The sequence below is a fragment of the Nipponia nippon genome, unplaced genomic scaffold, assembly GCF_047370975.1.
Source record: "Nipponia nippon isolate SJK-2023a ecotype South Korea unplaced genomic scaffold, ASM4737097v1 scaffold_2, whole genome shotgun sequence".
Taxonomy (NCBI): Eukaryota; Metazoa; Chordata; class Aves; order Pelecaniformes; family Threskiornithidae; genus Nipponia; species Nipponia nippon.
Genome location: NW_028262336.1, coordinates 131169848 through 131189449, shown reverse-complemented (window position 1 = coordinate 131189449; position 19602 = coordinate 131169848). Strand labels below are relative to the sequence as shown.

Below are 19602 nucleotides of genomic sequence, written 5' to 3'. Positions count from 1 at the left end.
GCCCTTCTCTCTTCTTGTCCATGGAGGCAGCCGGGCTGATAAACTTCAGCTAGCTATCTTGTTAGCAAGCTGGTTCTCATCCCTGGGAGCTGGGCTTTTTTAAAGGTGGCCGGGCACCTGAAGATATGGGAGCACCACTGGGAGACTGGCAGGCACGGAATAGCCTGTGTACGGGATGCTCAGCACCCTCCGAATCAGGGGGCTGCTCCAGCCCTGGGCACTGCCAGCTCCTGCGCCCGGGGATCACTTGAGAGTCTGCTGGCTGCTGGCTGCAGCCTCCCTGGGAAATGCTGTACCACGTATTTGTACAGATGGCTGAGCTTAAGTGCCCACCCGTGTTCCCGGGCACTGGCTCCTTCCCTGGCACAGGCAGCAGTGGTGGATGGTCTCCAGCCTGGCCAGGACAATGAATATCATCTGCCCAGCATCATCCTTGATAGCACTAACTGTGCTTGTCTAGGTCCCTGAAGCAGCGATGCCACTGCAGCATCGATCCAGCCATCCTGCAGCTCTCTCGGCCGCCTGTACTGACACAGCCAGGCATCACGCCTTATTTTGTGTAGCAATCCCAAATACCTGCAAGGCCTGCAATCCTAAACAAGGCTTAGCACGGTGGGACTTCTGCCATGGGGGCTTTATGTGTGTTGAATGCTGTGCTCCACAAGTGCCCTTGTGGAATTATTTTTTTTATGGTCAAAATCTTGCTGTGTTTCTTCAGGTGTGGGTGTGCTGCTGAGCCCGTGACATCCACAGCTGCCTCTGCTTGGAGGCTAATTTGTATTGCAATGATTCAGCCTGCAGAAAATAGTTCCTGCAGACTAATGTGTTTCTAACCCTTTGTATGGTGAGATTCCTGAGGGGCTGAAGGGAGCGGTGGTCACCGACTGACCTGGGAACTGGGGGCAGTGTCCAGTCATTCATCCAAGGAGGGCTCCGAAGCCCCAAACTCTTCCTCCCATCCCCTAGAGGAGCACAGCCCACAGATTGCCTCTCTCATTCCTATGGGGAAACTCTTCCAAATTCCTTTTATTGCATTAATCACCAAGAGTGTTATGTATCAAGCTCAATAATCTATTCAAAACATGGATTGCTATTTATACATATGTGCTAAGATATTTGCAAAAGTAATTGCATCGCGTTTGTACGTCTGGATGCTCGGCACTTCTGATAAGTCAGACCGCTTTTTTAGGATTCATCATGTCTGTTTTTCCAAAGCTTGACTGTGTCTTGCCACAACCGGCAGCTACATCACGTCAGTCCAACCAGGGCCCCGAAGACACGAAATGCAAAGCAACGCGGGTATAATTGTGTGCTTGGTGGGAAGGGAGGCAGGGAAGACACAGAGCCGTGCATTAGGGACCTGCAAATGTGCCTGCAGAGAAACACGCTTATAATGTGTGTGGTGCAACGGTGGGGCTGGCAGAGTGGGGGGACGACATCCCAGGGCACGTCTCCTCGGCTGGAGGGCACTTACAGAGCTGCTGAGCAGGGCACAGTGCTTCCTCCGTCCCCTGGGATCCTGCAGAGAGGTAAAAGTGCCCCCACCGCCCCGGCTCCGGCACCGCAGCCCCTGCCCGGAGCGCAGCCGGGGACCTGCGTTCCTCTTAAGGTCAGGGATCTGGTGAGCTGTTTGCATTATGGATTTGGGGCCAGAAGGATCGCTAGGATGTTGAGAGTCTGGTGCAGAGATGCCAAATTCCTGATTAACAATAAATATGTGAAGAGCCTTCCCTCGCCTACCTGTGAGATCAGCCACTCTCTAGCTGAGATTATGTGTTTTTGAGAGCTGGGGTTGCTGAGTTAAAGATGACAGGGCAGCACGAGCAGGCAGGAGCAAACCACACACAGGATGATGTACGTGAAGGCAATGCCAGCATGGACTGCCCCGGCCAGTGCCCGCAGCTCGCCTGGGTCAGCTGCAGCATCCCACATCTTGCTGCCGCGGGAGAGCTGCCGACGTGCTCAGGCCACGCAAGAGAAATACTTCTATTATTTTCATTCTCTTGTTAGGAGACAATGAATCACCAACGAAACCTTTCTCTCCCACCCCATTTTCCTTTCCCTAACCTCTCTCCTGAAGGCCGATTATCTGTGGGGGAGGCTGCCCCCGTGGATGGCAGCAAGGGGGGCTCCAGCCCCTCTCCCTCCCAGCACAGGGAAGCCGCATCCTCGGCCAGAGCCCTTGCGCTGGGTGCTGGGGACGCGCAGGGCAAACCAGAGGTGCTTGCAGCTAAAGCCCTCTGCAGTGATGCCGACAGACTTCTGCAGACCTTTTTGTAATCCTTAGGCAGCTCTATAGAGATGTGATTTTTTTCTAGGTTATAACTTTTAGTTTAAATTAGGATTAAAAGACTTTAGGAAAGAAGAATCCAAGGGACTGCTCAGGGTAGCTGTAGGAAATGCATCCTTAGAGCTGTATCTGTATTAATACAGTTTTACAGTGGTGACTAGATTATGAAGGAAGGGGTCTAATGCTGAGAGTCTCCTCTGGTGCAGAGCTCCTGGTTGCACTGAGATTCCCACCTGCAGGTGCAGTGGATCCTTGTTTATTTGCAGTTTGACCTTTGTATTTTGCAGGAGATGCTAGCTTCTGGTATGGCAGCACAGAATATATACCTATCAGCATTAATAATATTTTGCCTGTTAATACATCACATATGTTTTTATTTCACGCAATATTTATACTGAATTGTTTTAAATCATTTACAGAATTAGATAGTTATTATTTTGACTAATTTTATTTTTAAAGACAGTCCACTGTCATGTTTTGTTTCTATGGAGCAAGATCCTTGGACTTTATTTGTTCAGGATGTTTTAGACGTGAAATGTGTCTCTCTCTCTCCCTAAGTGTGAATAGGGAAGCAAATCTGTTGTTTAAAATACAATTGCTTTCTTATAGATGGAGTCAATATTTTGGTATGCAGCAAGCTCACAGTTTTGTTTTTAGGTACTTGCATCACTTTCTCATCTCAGCTGCGTTATGGGTAATTCCTATTTTGAGTTTTGATATTTAAGAGCTGACTGTTATTGCAGAAGCTGCTGGAAAAAAGTCACATCCCATTTTAACTTGTGGGAGTCTGGGCCTGATCCGGCCTCCCGTGCTCTTTAGGCCTCTCCAGGGCAGCAGTGCATCCCTTTCTTTGGCTGGTGGGGGAGCTCCATCTCACACAGGCTTTCCTCTGACACAAAGGTCTTTCCAAGTGCCTGGTAAACTTTTATTTCTGCTAGATTTGCACTGAAAAAGAGGTGCAGAGCAAGCTGAACTGGGTCCCAGAACCAAAAGGAAAGGGAGAGAGAAGTTTGGAGATAAGGAAGGAACATGGGCAGCCAGCTTCAAACCTAGAGCTCATTTTGTTCTCTAACCTAGCGTGTCCAGGTACCTTAAAACTCCCAATTATCCCCTCTGCAGTTCTGATGTCTGAGAACATCTTATGCATCCCTGCAAACGCTTGACCTTTCCTCTCTCATTCCCGACTTCTTCCTTCTACTCTGGACTTACAAGAACATCAGTTTAAGGCATTTGTGCAATAAGAGTTGATTCTGTCTCCATTCACTCTGGTCTAAGTGGAAGTACGTGGAAGAAAAATACACTTACATCGTGTTCAAATCAAGTGAGGAGAAAATTTGGACATTGCCTTTCACACATAATAGGAGTATAAGTACATGCTGCAATACATTGCAGACCACGGCTCTTCATAATTTGGGTTCATACCTCTGGCTGTGGCTATTAGTAGATCAGAGAAGGTGATACAAGGCATTTGATAGTGATGGAAGAGCTTAAGCATCTAAAATAATTTTCTGCAGTGTCTTCTGCCTTTGCTTTCAGGTGAAACATGCCGCCATTCAACCTTACCAGCTTGACGCCAGCAACTTTCATCCTGTCTGGCATCCCAGGCATGGAGAAGGCGCACATCTGGATCTCTATCCCATTCTGCTCTATGTATCTGGCTGCCTTGCTAGGAAATGGTGTCGTGTTGTTTGTCATAAGGACAGAACGTAGCCTCCACCAGCCTATGTACCTCTTCCTGTCCATGCTGGCCATTGCTGACCTGATGCTGTCGACCACGACTCTGCCCAAGATGCTGGCTGTGTTCTGGTTCAGCGCCGGGGAGATTTCCTTCGGTGCCTGCCTGACCCAGATGTTCTTCCTGCATTTCAGCTTCTCGGCAGAGTCGATGATCTTGCTGGCCATGGCGTTTGATCGGTTTGTTGCCATCTGTTACCCGCTGCGGTACGTGACAGTGCTGACCCGGTCAGTCGTTGTCAAAACTGGGCTGGTGGCTTTGCTGAGAAGTTTCTGCATCATTTTCCCATGTATATTTCTTTTGAAAAGGCTGCTGTTCTGTGGGCACCACGTCATCCCGCACACCTACTGCGAGCACATGGGCATCGCCCGGCTGGCCTGTGCCGACATCTCCATCAATATCTTGTATGGCCTCGCAGTGCCTTTTGCAACAATAGTGGTAGATGTTGTACTCATTGCTGTCTCCTATGTCTTAATTCTTCTGGCATTATTCAGACTCCCTTCCAGGACTGCCCGTCACAAGGCTTTCAGCACCTGTGGCTCTCATCTCTGTGTTATATTGCTTTTCTATATTCCTGCTTTTTTCACTGTTTTAATGCACCGCTTTGGTCGGCAAGTCCCCCAGCACATCCACATTCTGCTGGCCAACATGTACGTGCTCTTCCCCCCGCTGCTGAACCCCGTTGTGTATGGTGTACGGACACAACAGATAAAAGAGAAGGTTGTGAAAGTGTTCATCTGCCCCAAGAGTCATTTGCTGCAAGAATAAAGTGAGATGTCGCAATCAGAAAGTGATGAACACCTTGATGGGACTTCAAGCTTCCCACCCTAAATGCTCTCTTTGCACTGTTTCAGGCAATGTGCCTAAGTCTTCTGCTATCACAGATCACCCGACATCCCCGCATCCCTTTCCCCAACAGTTTGTAGAAAATGTAAGACAAAGACAAAAGTCAGGATCTCCATTTGGCGGTGGAAGGAAAGTGACCAAAGAAATGAGAATCTACCCCAGGTATTTGGAAACCCAAATATATACCCTAGTGTTTTGGAAACACTCAAGGGCAGGTTGGACGGGGCTCTGAGCAACCTGATCTAGTTGAAGATGCAGGGGGGTTGGACTAGATGACCTTTAAAGGTCCCTTCCAACCCAAACCATTCTATGGTTCTATGGTTCTATGGTATGTCACTTGTGGGAAATCCCCTACAAGGTGGAGGCAGGTGGCTTTCACTGCAGTGTGACAATAAATCTACATCTCAGCCATTTTCTCTGGAGTCAGGTGGAAAGACATGTAATGAACTTGTTCTTCTGAATCACAGGTGTGTAATGGAGTTCATTTTAGGAATTGCTTCTTTATTAAAGTTCATGGTATTGAAAAAGTCTCCAAAAGGAATAACACAGAAATAAAAGCAAGTGTTGCAAGTTCGCATGCATGGAGTCTCTTTATTCCTTAACTATATTATTTGACCATACTTTGAGTAAACACGTAGGTGAAAAACTGTTCCCAAAAGAACACCTGGAAATTTATTTTTTAATAAGATAGGTTATAATAGAGGAAGGGGATGCTTCAGAGGCATCAGATTGGGCATGCCAGCTGTACCTTTGGCTGTGTCAGCCAGGCCAGAGGGGAACGGGTCCCCCCTGCCGCCTCTCCCAGGTGTGTGCATGGTCGGAGGTGAACAGCCTGGTCAGGCCACCGAGGTACCAGACACCCTCCTTGCGGCTAAAAACGAGCAGCTTGGAAACTTCACCCCAATAGAGGAACCTTTCCAGATGTTTGTTGCTAACCAGATGTTTTTGCTGATGCCCAAACCCCACCAGCACCTCGGGGAAGCTCAGTGCTGGCCATTCATTTTGGGGTTGCTCAGGCACCAGAGCTGCCAGAGCAGGGAGCCAGTGGAAGTCTCAGTGCTGCAGCGAAATGTCCTGCCGTTGGTGGCATGGGCCGTCACTGCTGGCACTCGATGTACACCCACGTCCTGTTTTTTGGGTTTAGCAGTGTACTAAAATGGGAACATGACACATGGACCACATCATGACAAGAAACGAAACCGCAACTTACCTTTTCTTCTCATTCACTATATAAATTTTTACTTTTTTTTATGCAGAAAGTCATATGAAAAAACGTGCATTTTTAGCTTTTAGCTGCCCTTAGCTTTAAACTGATAATGATTACAAGCTTAAATACCCATAAAGAATATGTTTGCCTGAAGAAGCAGTCTCATTCAAGCATTGCTTAAGATGCAGTAAGAATAATTTTGCCATTCCTAATTTTCTACTAATACACAGGGCTGATTGCACAAACTGTGCTGCAAGTCAGAAATTTGCAAGGGCAGAGTCAGGCTGGTTCAAAAGGGAATCTGACAGCCTGTGGCTAAGGCTGCTGTCTCCATGGCTTGCACGGGAGCTATTTTGTTTTGCTGCTTGAACATCTTCACTGTGTTGGAACCACAGAAATATTTCAGGCCATCTTTCAGCCCTTACTGCCACGGGCTCATCTGAAATGGGGAGGAGAACGATGATGTGTGACTCCCTGAGCATCCCCATCTCCTCAGTGGGGTTTGGGTGGAGAGAGGCTACCCGGGGCTGTTTGTGACTGCCACTAGCAAAACTTCCAAGGAAAGCTTGGTTAGAAACACGCCAGGCTTCAGGTTTGACAGATGGGGCCACGTTGCCCTTCTGGGTTATCTTTAGGCTATGTATCCTGGTGTAATTCAACCCCCCTGGCTAACCTAAAGAACAAAGTTGCTCAAGGAATTGCAGTTAGGGGCAGGAAGGGGAAAAGGAGGCAAAATATAGAATACTGATAAGATTCAGACATGGCCTTGAAGTACATGGGCATGGGCAGGAGGCTGAGGATGGGAACATGGGGTGGTGAGAGCCCTGTCTTCAGAAATGGTTCTTAGATGCTCTGAAAGTATTTGTGCAGGCCAGCATGGTGATACCTGCAAGGTTGTCCTACAAGTGGTGGATCACACAGGATCCTGCAGGATCCAGTTTCAGGTCAGGAGCAGAAACCCCGAGAATGGATAATCCCATTCTGGTTCTTTCTGGCATGGCCAGGATGGGGCACAGCTCACGTGTGGGTTGAAAGCCATGGCCAATGGTGCCTGAGCAGCTGTCACGACCTGAAGGGTCGTGCTCACATCAGCAGCGTTAGGGATGACACAGGAGGAATGCTGGTCCTGGAGAGAGAAAGTGCTGGACAACGTCCCCCCAGGGCTGAACTGAGCCCTCCATTAGCAGCTTGACAGGTCCCAGACCTCATCTTGGCTTCAGAGGCGTTGTGTTGCTGCAGAAGGTCTAGACAGAGTGTCTGTAAATGCCAAGTCCATCCTGAGTATTTATTTGATTTGCAGATCACACACTTGGAGTGTTTTCTTCCATTCCTCTTGCCAATGAGTTTTTTTATGGTCAGTTTCTGCTAATATTGGTTTCCTATCAATAAAGGCATGACATTTATTGCTATTACAGAATGAGCCAAAGCTTTCTCCTCCATTTGAGAATACTGATGTTAATTTTTTGCTAGCACCTGTGGTGCATAAAGTATTGTTTTCAATTTTAGCAGCACAAAGACAACTGTGGATGATTTAGTTTTGCTTCACAGTTATGGTACCTCCCAGAATTTCCTTCCATCAGCTCCTTCAGTTTGACTTGTCTCTTGGCCGTCCTTTCTCAGTCATACCTGGAGGTTACTCCTTCCGTTATGCTCAAGTTCCCTGCATAGTTCACCTCTCCAAAAGGCCCTTTTGTGTCTGCTTCTTGAGTTTTGGAGTAAGCAAATGTTACTTTAACCTTGATGGGACCTAGCCACACAGTTTATTTCTTAGTTTTACTCCTGTTATTCACATATCACCTATATATATTGTTTGTATAAAATTATTTGTGAGCAATTTGCTGTAATGTTAACACTTTCAGCCAGCTCTTCCCTGTTGCTGGGGTTGGGACCAGGAAAACCAGTGATGGAGAGGATCCTTCCCCTCTGCGCAGCACTGGTGAGGCCACACCTGGAGTAGTACCGTGTCCAGTTCTGCGCTTCCCAGTACAAGAGAGACATGGACATACTGGATTGAGTCCAGCAAAGGTCCACCAAGATGCTGAAGGGACTGGAGCATCTCTCCTATGAGGAGAGGCTGAGAGAGCTGGGACTGCTCAGCCTGGAGAGGAAAAGGTTTGGGGGAATCTTATCAAGGTGTTTAAATACCTGATAGGAGGGAATGAAGGTGAGGGCACCAGACTCTTTCCAGTGGTGTCCAGTGATACAATAGGAGGTAATGGGCACCAACTGAAATACAGGAAGTTCCTTTTAAACACAAGTAAACACCTTTTTACTGTGAGGGTTGTCAAGCACTGGCACAGGTTACCCAGAGAGGTTGTGGAGTCTCCATCCGTGGAGATATTCAAAAGCTGTCTGGACATGGTCCTGGGCAACTGCTCTGGGTGGCCCTGCTGGAGCAGGGAGCTGGCCCAGATGACCTCCAGAGGTCCCTGCTGGCCTCAACCAGTCTGAAGCTGCGATGCACTTGCCTCTGACACCCACAGAGTGGATCAGACAACTGGCAGTCAGTGGCCATACACAAAATAGAAAAGACCAAACCCACAGCTAATATAGATTGACTTAGCTCCTCAAAAGTCTCTGAAGGCACCTCAGATCTTGGCTGTTGAAGAAAGATATCTAAAGAGCCTTTAAACTGCACCTGTTCTGCTGCCTAGGTCTTGCTTCACGACACAGAAATGCTTTTTTTCTGAAAATTTTCTACAGCACAAGGAATACTCAGTGCTACACAAGAAGTTGAGAAACCATCTAAATCCAACAGCTGCTCTGCCTTAAGCCTGATCTGTTGTAACGAAAACTGCCCCCAAGCTCTTGTTTTAGCACTTAATATCTTTCTTTTCTGTTGCTGTAGATCTTGACATTCCTTGACTTGCTACGCGTCCCAGATTTCAACAAATAGTTAAAAAAGAAACTATCTCAATTCCCAAACCAACCAAGTCTCACTTGGTTCCTGACCTTGCAAAATTGATGTGAAGATGATCCAGCATGGTCACAAAAGGTGCCAGGGAGAAAGAAACTAGTGCTACGACACTCAGCAAATGGCACATTTACAGCATTGTCCCCAGTTCCCTTGTAAAACAGAGATGATGCATTTCTTTTTGCCAGGAATCACTGGTTCTGTATAGTTTTGAGGTAAGAAACAAATCTAAGTTTGGCTTTGGTTTCCAATGTTTGAGTTGCATTCGGTCAAACTACTAATTTGGGTTTAATTTATACTGAAAATTCTGCATGTCTGTGATCTTCATATAAAACACAATAATCTCTTTGCATGTATATATCAAATCTGGGCTGATATTTTGCAGTAGGTGTGTTTTAGGAATGTGTGCCCTGTCCTGAACATTGCTCCTTTAGAGAATAATAAAGCAGCAATTTTCCTGCAAGGCTGGAGAATTGAATAAACAACACTTCGCTGATCAATAAAACCCTTTAAATTCAGCTGGCGAACCCGCAGCGGTCTAATTGCCAGCAGATACAGCCGTGTCACTGACCGCACAGCCTCTGCAGAAATGTTTGGGAGGAATGATTTCCTGCGTTTTCTGAGGGAGTGAAGCATGTGGATGGCTTGGCGGGGTCTCACCTGCGGGACCCCACCGAGCCTGGACCTACAGAGCAACTGTATGAAACATCACTGGGGTCCCTGAGTCACCAGCACTGCTTCAGCAAATTAATGCAAATCCACTTCCATCTCAACTCTATTAGTGGTTTGAATCAATAGAGGTCAAAACTGAGGTGAACTCAAACCCTGGACCTTAATTTGCGACATTATTGACAACTCAAGAAATGCCAGTCCCGGCTCCCTCAGCAAGGTGTGTAGCTCTGTGCGTGGGAAAGCAATCTTGCTCACCCGGACGCCTGCTCATTGGAATAGGTCCTGAGCCAACACTAAGACAAATGATGCCCTGTTTCTACTCAGTCCATAATTACTTTCTATAGTAGTTACCAAGCTGTAGACTTGTTTCAGCGTACACGTCATGCAGCATACTTCTGCTCACTCTGGGCCGTGTCTAACCAAAGCCAGGTTTACATCAGCCTGGCTTGTCTGTGGAAATTGGACAGTGTGGCCCTGGGAGTGCCTGCCTCTGGTTCAGTTCATCTTCCAGGGCACACACAGAGCAGGCAGCATCACAACAGGCTGCTCGGAAAGTGATGCTGCAAATGGAAGTGCTTGTAAGGAGAAGAATATGATTTTATTATCTCCATTAGTTTTCTTTTGGACTTGAAAGACTCATGATACATATACAGAGGCTCATAGCCAGAGGCTTATTTTGGGGACAGACTTTTTAGCAGGGCCTGTAGTGATAGAACAAGGGGTCATGGTTTTAAACTAAAGGAGGGGAGATTCAGACTAGATATAAGGAAGACTTTTTTTACGCTGAGGGTGGTGAGACACCGGCCCAGGTTGCCCAGAGAGGTGGGAGATGCCCCATCCCTGGAAACATTCAAGGTCAGGTTAGACGGGGCTGTGAGCACCCTGATCTGGCTGAAGATGTCCCTGCCCATGGCAGGGGGTTGGACTGGATGGCCTGGAAAGGTCCCTTCCATCCCAAACTGTTCTATGATTCTAAAGACTCTGCTGGTACTCGGCTCAGCTGGAGAGCTCTCAGCATCATCGTCCCACCAGACCACTCTGCTGTCTCCTGGGTTTTACTAGAATAGAATAGAGTATTTCAGTTGGAAGGGACCTACAACGATCATCTAATCCAACTGCCTGACCAGTTCAGGGCTGACCAAAAGTTAAAGCATGTTGTTAAGGGCATTGTCCAAATGCCTCTTAAAGACTGACAGGCTTGGGGCATCAACCACCTCTCTAGGAAGCCTGCTCCAGTGTTTGATCACCCTCTTGGTAAAGAAATACTTCCTAATGTCCAGTCTAAACTTCCCCTGGCACAGCTTTGAACCATTCACTAACACATTGGGAAGCCAACGTGTCTCTTCTCTGGGACACAGCTCAGGAAGGACCACTTGGCTCACTGCGCCCGGCTCCCATCACATCCCACTCACCACAAAACTTACTGTGGACATTTGGTCCAGGAGGGACAGAACAGCGACTTTGCACTGCACATCATCTGCACACTGCAGACAGAAATAGCCCTGCCACCATGGGGTAAACTTAAAACCCTTGAGGAAAAGCTGAGAGCCGTGGGTAGAGGACAGAAAGCCTGGGGGCCAGCAGAGCGAACCCAGGGGCTGCTGTCCAAGGGCAGTGGATGTCCCTGCAAGAAACAGCGTGTGGCACTTGTTCCACACCTCGGAAGACACGTTGCACTGGGCAGCGCTAGCAGGTCTGACTCTTGGGCAACCCTTCTCCTGAGAAAGCTCCCCTCTCTCATGCAAATCCTCTTGCAGGCACCAGTCTTTAGTCATCGCTGTGCTGGGTGCGAATTCCTCTTGGCTGGTGATGGTGGAACCGGGGATAACCAGACCTACACCAGCAAGATGAAAGTGCTTTTGTCAGAGGGCCATACAGGGCAGTGCAAACCAGCAGGCAGCGTGTACTGACGCCTAGGGAAGGAGATGCGAGTGTTGCGAACACTGAAGATTGTGTTAGTGCCATTACTCAAAGGAGAGGGAAGGAGCACCATGCTTTGCTGCGGACAAGATCCTAAATGCAGTGGGAGCCCAGAGACAAAAGAACAAGATCTTGTGTTACACCAACATTAGGTGTCCAGACTCGTGTAATAAGGGAGACTTCAGACTCTCACTGAGCCCTTGGAGGAAAGGGAAACACAAAGCCTTTGGGTGGGAAGGGGAGGACGGGGTCTCTGGCACAGGGAATATGGGCAGAGACATCCACTGAAATGAGAAAGTGAGAAAAACCCAAGGGACTGGCTGGGATCATACGGGTCTGTGAACTCCTGCTGACATCTCCAGAGCACCCAGAAGAGAGCAGCTTTCACCATCAAGCGGCCGTCCAGGTACCGCTCCTGGGGTCTGCAGCCCCCCAAGTGGGTGGCAGCTGACCGAGGCTGGTCAGGGGCAAGCCCAGATGTTGTTTTGGGATATTATCCTGATGATTTCCTTATGAATTTCCATTGTTTCATTGGTGTAAATGATGGGGTTTAGCAACGGAGGAACAAAATAATAATGTGACTGTGAATGCAGAGTTAGCAATGACTGTTGGGCATGAAGAGGGCACAGGGCAAACGCAAGACATGAAGTTCAGAGCTTCAGGTGCTGTGCAAAGGGCTGCAAGACTGAGATTGAAGCATGATTAGAAAACGAACAAAAAAGATGTGCTTGTAAGAGTCATACCAACTTAACTGCCTGTCTTCAGGTCTGGAGAGGAAAGTCTGTGCCTGAAAACGTGTCCCTTTTGTCCATGTGCACAAACCTACCTGCAGAGGGGAGAGGTTGCCCAGTACATGAAGGAATTAACCCATTGCAAAAGCAGCTTTCCTGATTTTAGAAAGGCTGAATGCACGGTGTAATTTCTGTCAGCAGTCTTAGCCTGCCTCAGTAGGACTTAATTTGCCGTAGTTGGAAATGTCTGCTTTTCAATGAGTTGCCTGCTGCTTTGTATGCAAGCAAGTGAATAATTTGATTCACGTCTATGCTTCTGGGTCTGCATCTTTACCCCTGTGCTCACAACCTCAGTTGCACAATAACAAACATAACCTTAAGGTGGTCCAGTTTACTATCTGCTAAAGGACACGGAAAAGGTCAGACTGTCTTTTGATGTGCCATAGGGAAGGGGAATTTCCTGCATGCAGTTTATTGGAAAAGATATTGCGGTTTTCAGGACTTTATGCTAGTCACAGGGACATTTAGTCCTTAGGTTTCCCAGCCCTTGACATAAAGACAGTTGGAGAAATTAATTGCAAACAAGACAGTCATATATTGTTTAATTACCAAGAGTGGGCAGGGAAAGTGTAATGTACTTGGTGATCCGCGTGGGACGGCAGATGGAATGGTGGCACACAACACTGCAAAACTTGGCAGCTGGTTGTTCAGACACGAGGCTGTGGTGGGGCAGCGATGGGCAGGCACAGTACTCCCAAGGAATGCTCTTGAAAATCAGTGCAATGCTCTTGTGTAAATCTGACGCAGTCATTGCTGCAAATATGAATACCTACTGGAGACAGCTGTTTGCAACTGGATTGAACCAACTGAGGAGCAAGGTTTGGTGACTCAAACATCAGGGAAATTATGTTTTTGTTAGTGCACGTGCTATCCAGTGGGCTTGGCACTGCAGGTAAGTGGTCCAGGCTGTGCTGGCTGCCGCCTGGAGCAGCCTTCCTTGGTCTTGTGGCTCCTGGAGCACTTCAGTTGCACAAAAGATCTGAGTGATTTAGGCCATTAGCATCCCAAGCTGTCAGACGCTGGATCCCTAGGAAAGAGAAGCAGTCTTAATGCAGAAGAAAAGCAAACTGTTTATTTGTAAAGACCGTTTATAATTTACAACAGCTGCCTCTGGCCCTGTGCTTTTGGAGGGGCAGGTAACCTCCAGCACGCAGTCTGGCTGAGCAGCATCAGCGTTTTGAATTTTTTTCTCACAGAGGTGTCCTGCAGATTTTGAACATTTCCTCACAAGCGTAAAAGGCTGGTTTTCTTTCTATGGCCCATATGTTAGTGTAGGCTGAGGCCAGGATGTAAATGACCGTGAGGTGGGCAGGGACAGAGTTTCCCGGTGTTTCAGGAAAGTGGGACATCGTGCAGGCCAAATGTAAAAGCAACAGCTGCCTTGCTCATCGGGAAGACTAGATTAGAGACCGTCGGTCATGGACGTAAGTCCTAAAGAACTCGCAAAGGGTGCTGATAAAGAGCATGGCTGTGCACACTGTGCAGCAGTTTACTGCTCTGCATTCTCTAAGAATCGTAGGAAGCTCATCCAAGCATCCTCCGAAGTATATTAAATGGTCAAGGAAAGAGGGCTGAAGTCACCTACTACAGACCCTCTTAAGAAGTTCTCCAGTCTACATTATTTATGATGCTGCAATTTCTTATCACTGCAAGTGGGCTACTTTAAATGCTTCCAGGGTTCTTGCTCTCAGAAAAAGAAGTCCAAACAAACTTTGCGTTAAAACTCTTTTAAATTCCATTTTGTCAAATTATAAAATTCTGCTCTGTGAAATGAAAAGACAATTTTTCCTTCAGATCTGCTGCCTACCAGGCAATGTAACAACATTTTCCTTTTTTTCTTCTTTTCTCTTTTTTAACACATTTTATGTGTTAAATGTTAAACACATTTTATTTACACTGTGTAAATGAAAGACAAAAGCTGGAATCACGGAATCACGTGAGTCAACATCTTGGGCAAAAAAATATGAAATTTCTTCCACTGAGAAGGAGAAAATGGTGTGCAACAGATATCAATTTCCTGGGTAGTATGCCACTCTGAATTTTTAAATGCAGCCTCTCGGGTAATGTAATAAAAATAAATAAACAAATAGGTTCTGGCTCTAGACATCATACAGGAAATATTGTTTAATAACTTACTACTCGTATTCATATTCTCTTGTCATATTCTCATTGTGTTTACATTGATTTGATGTACAAGGCAGCTGTAGTATTTCACATTTCCCAGTATTCAAGAGTATAAAGTATTGATAAAATACACATTAAAACCAAATGCTCTCTGCAATATAGAAAGAAATACAGGTAATGCTATTGTCTAATGGCTGAGTCTAAAGACCAAGAGAAGTTTGCGGGCTGGTTAGACACATCGGTTTACTGAAAGCCCAATTAGCGGGATGATTGCAAACTGCAATGCAGTGCAGTCATCCAAGTGTTGTGGGTGCAGGGTGGCTGCTCTTAGGGATGCAATCTCCTCCCTGCGGGATGGGGAGAGGGGCGAGAGTCCAGCACCCCCCAGCCACCACCGCCCCGCGGCAGGACGCGTGCCCGTGGCCCCTGGCTCGTGCAGCCCCTCCTCGCACGCCTCCTGTGCCTGCAGCTAAGGCTGGGGCAGCACGTCAGGGGCGCACCGGTCATCAGTGTCTCAAGGGCAAGTGACACCCACGGGCGTTTGACCGGCTCCTCCAATTCTGCTGCTTAACCCTACGCAATGAGTTGGGCGGCTGCTCCTGAGCCGGATTTACACCGGTCTGTGGCTGATGACCTGCACTGCTGGGCCACGCGCCTCCTGCCCCTTCCGTGGCTGGCCAGCTGAGTTCAGGACAGCACGATGGGTTTTATTTCTTTGTAAGATTAACTCTGCACGGAGATGCGTTGACCTTATCTGCTCACCACTTACCCACCCAGAGACGAGCAGTACAAAACTACTGACTGAACAGACTTATAAATGAGAACTACAAACTCTCTCTCCTCTGCTGGTTAGAGACAGCTTCCCAGGAGAGTAGTAGGGACAGAAATCTCAATTGTTCGAGGTGGAATTCAATTTCGTTATAAGAAGGACTGTGCTCTGTGGTTCTCTGTGACAGAAAGAGTCTGGGCTGAATTACCTGAATCCCTCCAAACTTGCACTCCTAAATCACAGGCAGTTTAGGTCTGCTGCCTGGAGGTCATCCTGAGGATGCCCTTTCAAATATCTTTGTTGTTCACACTGTAAATGAGACAGTTGAGAACAGGAGACAGAGAGAGGTAAGTACTGGACATCAGAAGAAGACGAAGGTCCTCCCCAAGCCAGTGTATGGTGGAGACAGCAGAGACACGGAAGACACAGGTCCGCAGGGCTTTGAGATACTGCCCTTGAGATGTGTCACTGATGATGGTTGTCCAAATCATAACGTAGGAGATGACAATGAGCGGTGAATCCATTCCAAAGACTAGGATAACAGCACACAGACCCTACCAAATATGGAGAGAAATGTCTGCACATGCCAGCTTCATTATGTCTGGGTGCAGACAGTAGGGATGAGAGAGGGCTTTGGCACAGCAAAGGCAGGCGCCTAAGAAGAAAAGCCAAGGGCGATAGCACACCAAAGCCTCTCACTGTGGCAGCCAGCCCTGTGCCCAGGATCCTGGTGCCAGTGAGGGCGGACATGCAGTGCAGTGGGTTACAGATGGCAATGAAGCAATGGAAGGACATGGCCACCAGCAGCCCTAAGGAGATGGAGTGCATGAAAAGTATTTGGGTCAAACAGGCTCTGAAGCCGACTTCTTTGGTCAAAGCAGAAGGTGCTGAGCACTGTGGGCAGGGTAGGGAATGAGATCCTGGGGTTGTGGAGGGACAACATGCAAAGGATGCATGATGAGATGATGGAGATGTCAGTCGTCTTGTGTGATGCAGAGAATGGTGTAGTTCCTCACAACGGAGATGGTGTAGAGGGTGCAGATGAGGAAGCCAAGCCAGATGTGGACAACCTCCAGGCCAGGGGTGACTGAGGAAGGCAGCGGGCTGGATGATGGTGATGATGAGGGCTGTCATCACAAGTATTGGCTGAGCTGCTTGCACTGGATCTCCCCACAACAAGAAGTTACGGATGTGAGTTCTGGTGTGATGGGGTTAAAAGGAAAGGCATCATGAGCTAAAGACCTGCAGTCAGAGGGTGTCCCTGCAGCATGAGGGATATGTTTCCAGGGAGATCTTCTCCGGTCCCGAGACCTTTGCGGGGCTGGGTGACAGATGAAGTGTCTTCCAGCCCTTTCACTGCACACAACTTTTACAATCATCTGGTACCTCTGCGTTTACAGCAGACCCGTCCCAGGGAATATGAGCGCATCGGAGGTGTTGGGATTTGCTGAGCCAAACCAGTGCCAACGTTTAAGCTGTCTCTGAGATCTCTGTCACATACAGTGTTTGTCTCCTGAAACGCTGGTAAAGAAACACAGCAGTCATTAACATGAGCTTGCTTTCTCTCGGAGCCAGTGTGTGCTCTAGTTTTACACAGAAATGAAGGAAAATGCCTCTGCTCTCAGAGACATGCAGGCTGAGAGCCAGGATGACCAAGGAACACGGTGTGTCCATCCTTCGGACCTGCGAGGGTACAGCTGCATGTCCTTGCGGGCAGAGTGCCCCCCAAGTTTTCCAGCATGCAGCAAGGGGTGGTGAGGACATCATGTGCATGTGTGCGTGTGTGTGCGCACACTGTGAATGCCAGCTGAGATGTACTCCCTGCCATGGTGGTACCTGAATTAGCTTGCTCGGGTACCGTTAATGGCTGCAGCACCAGCAGATCCATCTCCCACCAGGCATACTACCATCGTGTAGGAAGGATCCGCCTACCACCCATCGCTCACCTTCCTCTGGTTCAGCAGTCATCTAGCTTGAAAGAAAAATACAAGAAAGATAATGAGCTGTCTTGGACCTTCCTCATCCTGGAAGAGTCTGGTGACCATGAAAACAGCCCAGCAGTGTAGGTCTCAAGAGCAGGGAGGGGAAAGACACTGGAGCATAACCTGACTTCTAATGCCTGGGATGAGGAGACGTTGTACTGGGCAGACCATGCCTTGTCTACAAGCTGACTTCTGGTTTTTCAGGCTAAAAGGACTAGAGAGGTTTGCTGGCTTTGCAAGGCTGCACTGCGTTTTCCCAGGATGGTTCTTCTGGCAGACATTAAAAAGCTGAGAAGAGGTGAGGACAGGTAGACTTAAACTGACCCTCCCAGAGAAGTGAAGGCAAGGCACCCACCTGCAGTCTGACCTGGGAAAACGTTTCCTGATGAAAGGTGAACCCTTTTTTTGTGTCCTGATTATAAGCTTTAAAAAGAAAGCAAAACCATCTCACAGCTGAAGTGCTCCTTACTCCTGTTGAAAGCCAGAATTAGAAGTGCCAATAACTCAAGCTCCTCGTCTCACCGACCAAGGGTGATTTGGCTGTTGCAGTCATTATGCAAGAAATAAACCTGCGTAAAGAGCTGCCCTGGCCCCTCAGACACCATCTCTCAGGCTGGTGCCTCCCACGCTCGTAACATCCTTGAAACAGCACCTTGGGGACTGGAGTCTAATGGGAACTTCAGGAGAGCCTGGTGTTTCCATGTGTAAAATCCCCACCGTGGATCTAGTCCTACAGCAAGTGTTAACCCTTTCTGGGTCCTTTCCCTTGGGTACCTGTCATTCGTAAGCCTGGACTCTAGGCTTACCCTATAGACATGGCAGTGTCCAGGCACTGCAGTAACTGGAGGTTGTCTGTATCTGTTATCCTGGTGTATTCTGACTTTATTTCCAGTGATACTATGTGCAGGGAAACTGAAGATACGTGAGCACACAGCAGTTATATGTTTGAACTTAGCAGCCCCTGCGTCAGGCAAAGCACAGAAGGTACAGAATTAATCTCTTGAAGCCCCAGATTTTGTTATTGTTGCTGGGTTTTAATGTTCTTTGTGGTCATATAATGGCCTAAATGTTCAAAAGTGACTAGAAATATTTGCTATCTCATTGTTTCGGTACTCAGCTTGAAAATTCTTCATATATGCTTGTTTTCAAAAAAGCACTCGGATCTGTCTTCAGCATTGGATCACAGAGCAGTGTTTCAGTTTGAGTACCATGACATTAATCCACCCTAAATCACCAGGAACTTCTGCACTTTGAAGATACAGCTCATTTGTTCTTCAGCCTAGGTACTTATAAAAGAAGATGCTATTCGAATTGAGGCAGGTCTCTGCTGTCATTCTCACACGCTGCTCCATCCCTCGGAGGTGCAACCTGGCAGGCTGGAAGATGGTGCTGCTAAGGGCTGTCACCGTAAGCAGTGGTTGCATAAGCTGCTCTGCGAAAACAAAACACATACACAGGCCAACCTGTCATTAGAAAAGGGGGAAGATGTGTAAAATCACAGAATCACAGACAGAAAAGCACAGAGCAAGAAAGGCAAGTTCTCCTGGGGAGTGGATTCAAATGGGATGGATCAGTCTCCAGCCACTTCTTCGGGCTGTGAGTTCAGGTCTCTGGGCTTGTTCCCAAAGGAGATCCCCAGCAAACAGATGGGTAGGGGGGTGCAGCTCACAAACCTTTAAGTATGGTGCTTTTTTTTTTTTTTTTTTTTTCTGGAGGTTTGAGCTACCACCTTCAGCTCCAGGATGTCTTAGTCTAACTGAGAAAGCTTAAATCATGACCACTCAAAGAGGACTGCGCTTTGCCTGTAGAAGGGAAGCAGGCAGATGTCTTCTATTAATTTCAACGTCAGCTTAGTTGAAATGGATGCAAGAACTAGAGAACGGCTTGCAGTATTCTTTGAGAGGCTTCCCCTTTGTGCATGAAGCTTACCAATAAGCAGTGTTGTGGCTTTCACATTTTAGACAGAGATTTTCAAAGGTGTTTAATGGACTTTAGGTGCCAAGCCTTTCATTCCACTGGCTGCTAGGCAATAGACCTTATTAAACCTCCCCAGTCCAGGTGCAAGTAGAGAGCAAATACACATTGAAATAGAGCCTGTTGCATTCCTTTTAGGCAACATCATGACAGAAATAAATAACGGTCTTATGCTAATGAATCATTTCTTCCAGAATTAAAATTTGCTCATTTTTGATTCTGGATGAAGTGTGAGTCATCGTGACTAAGGCATATATGCATGTCTGTGTGCCTAAGAGACGCCTGAAATAATGTGCTCCTTACAGAGGAGCTGCTGGGGCACACAAAGACTCACAGGATTTTATGTTGCTTCAGTTCAGAGTGACTTCATTACCTGGA

The 19602-nt window shown here is 47.6% G+C and overlaps 1 protein-coding gene across 1 annotated transcript; it reads left to right on the top strand.

Annotated features, from left to right (window-relative positions):
• The first annotated feature begins 3833 nt into the window (after positions 1-3833).
• Positions 3834-4793, top strand: LOC104014858 (olfactory receptor 52B2). Its single transcript, XM_009467533.1, has one exon. The coding sequence runs from the start codon at positions 3834-3836 to the stop codon at positions 4791-4793; it is 960 nt and encodes a 319-aa protein (XP_009465808.1).
• The last annotated feature ends 14809 nt before the right edge of the window (positions 4794-19602 follow it).

What these genes read in the sequence shown, in the direction of transcription:
- LOC104014858 (XM_009467533.1), top strand. Translation starts at nt 3,834, where the DNA reads ATGCCGCCATTCAACCTTACCAGCTTGACGCCAGCAACTTTCATCCTG.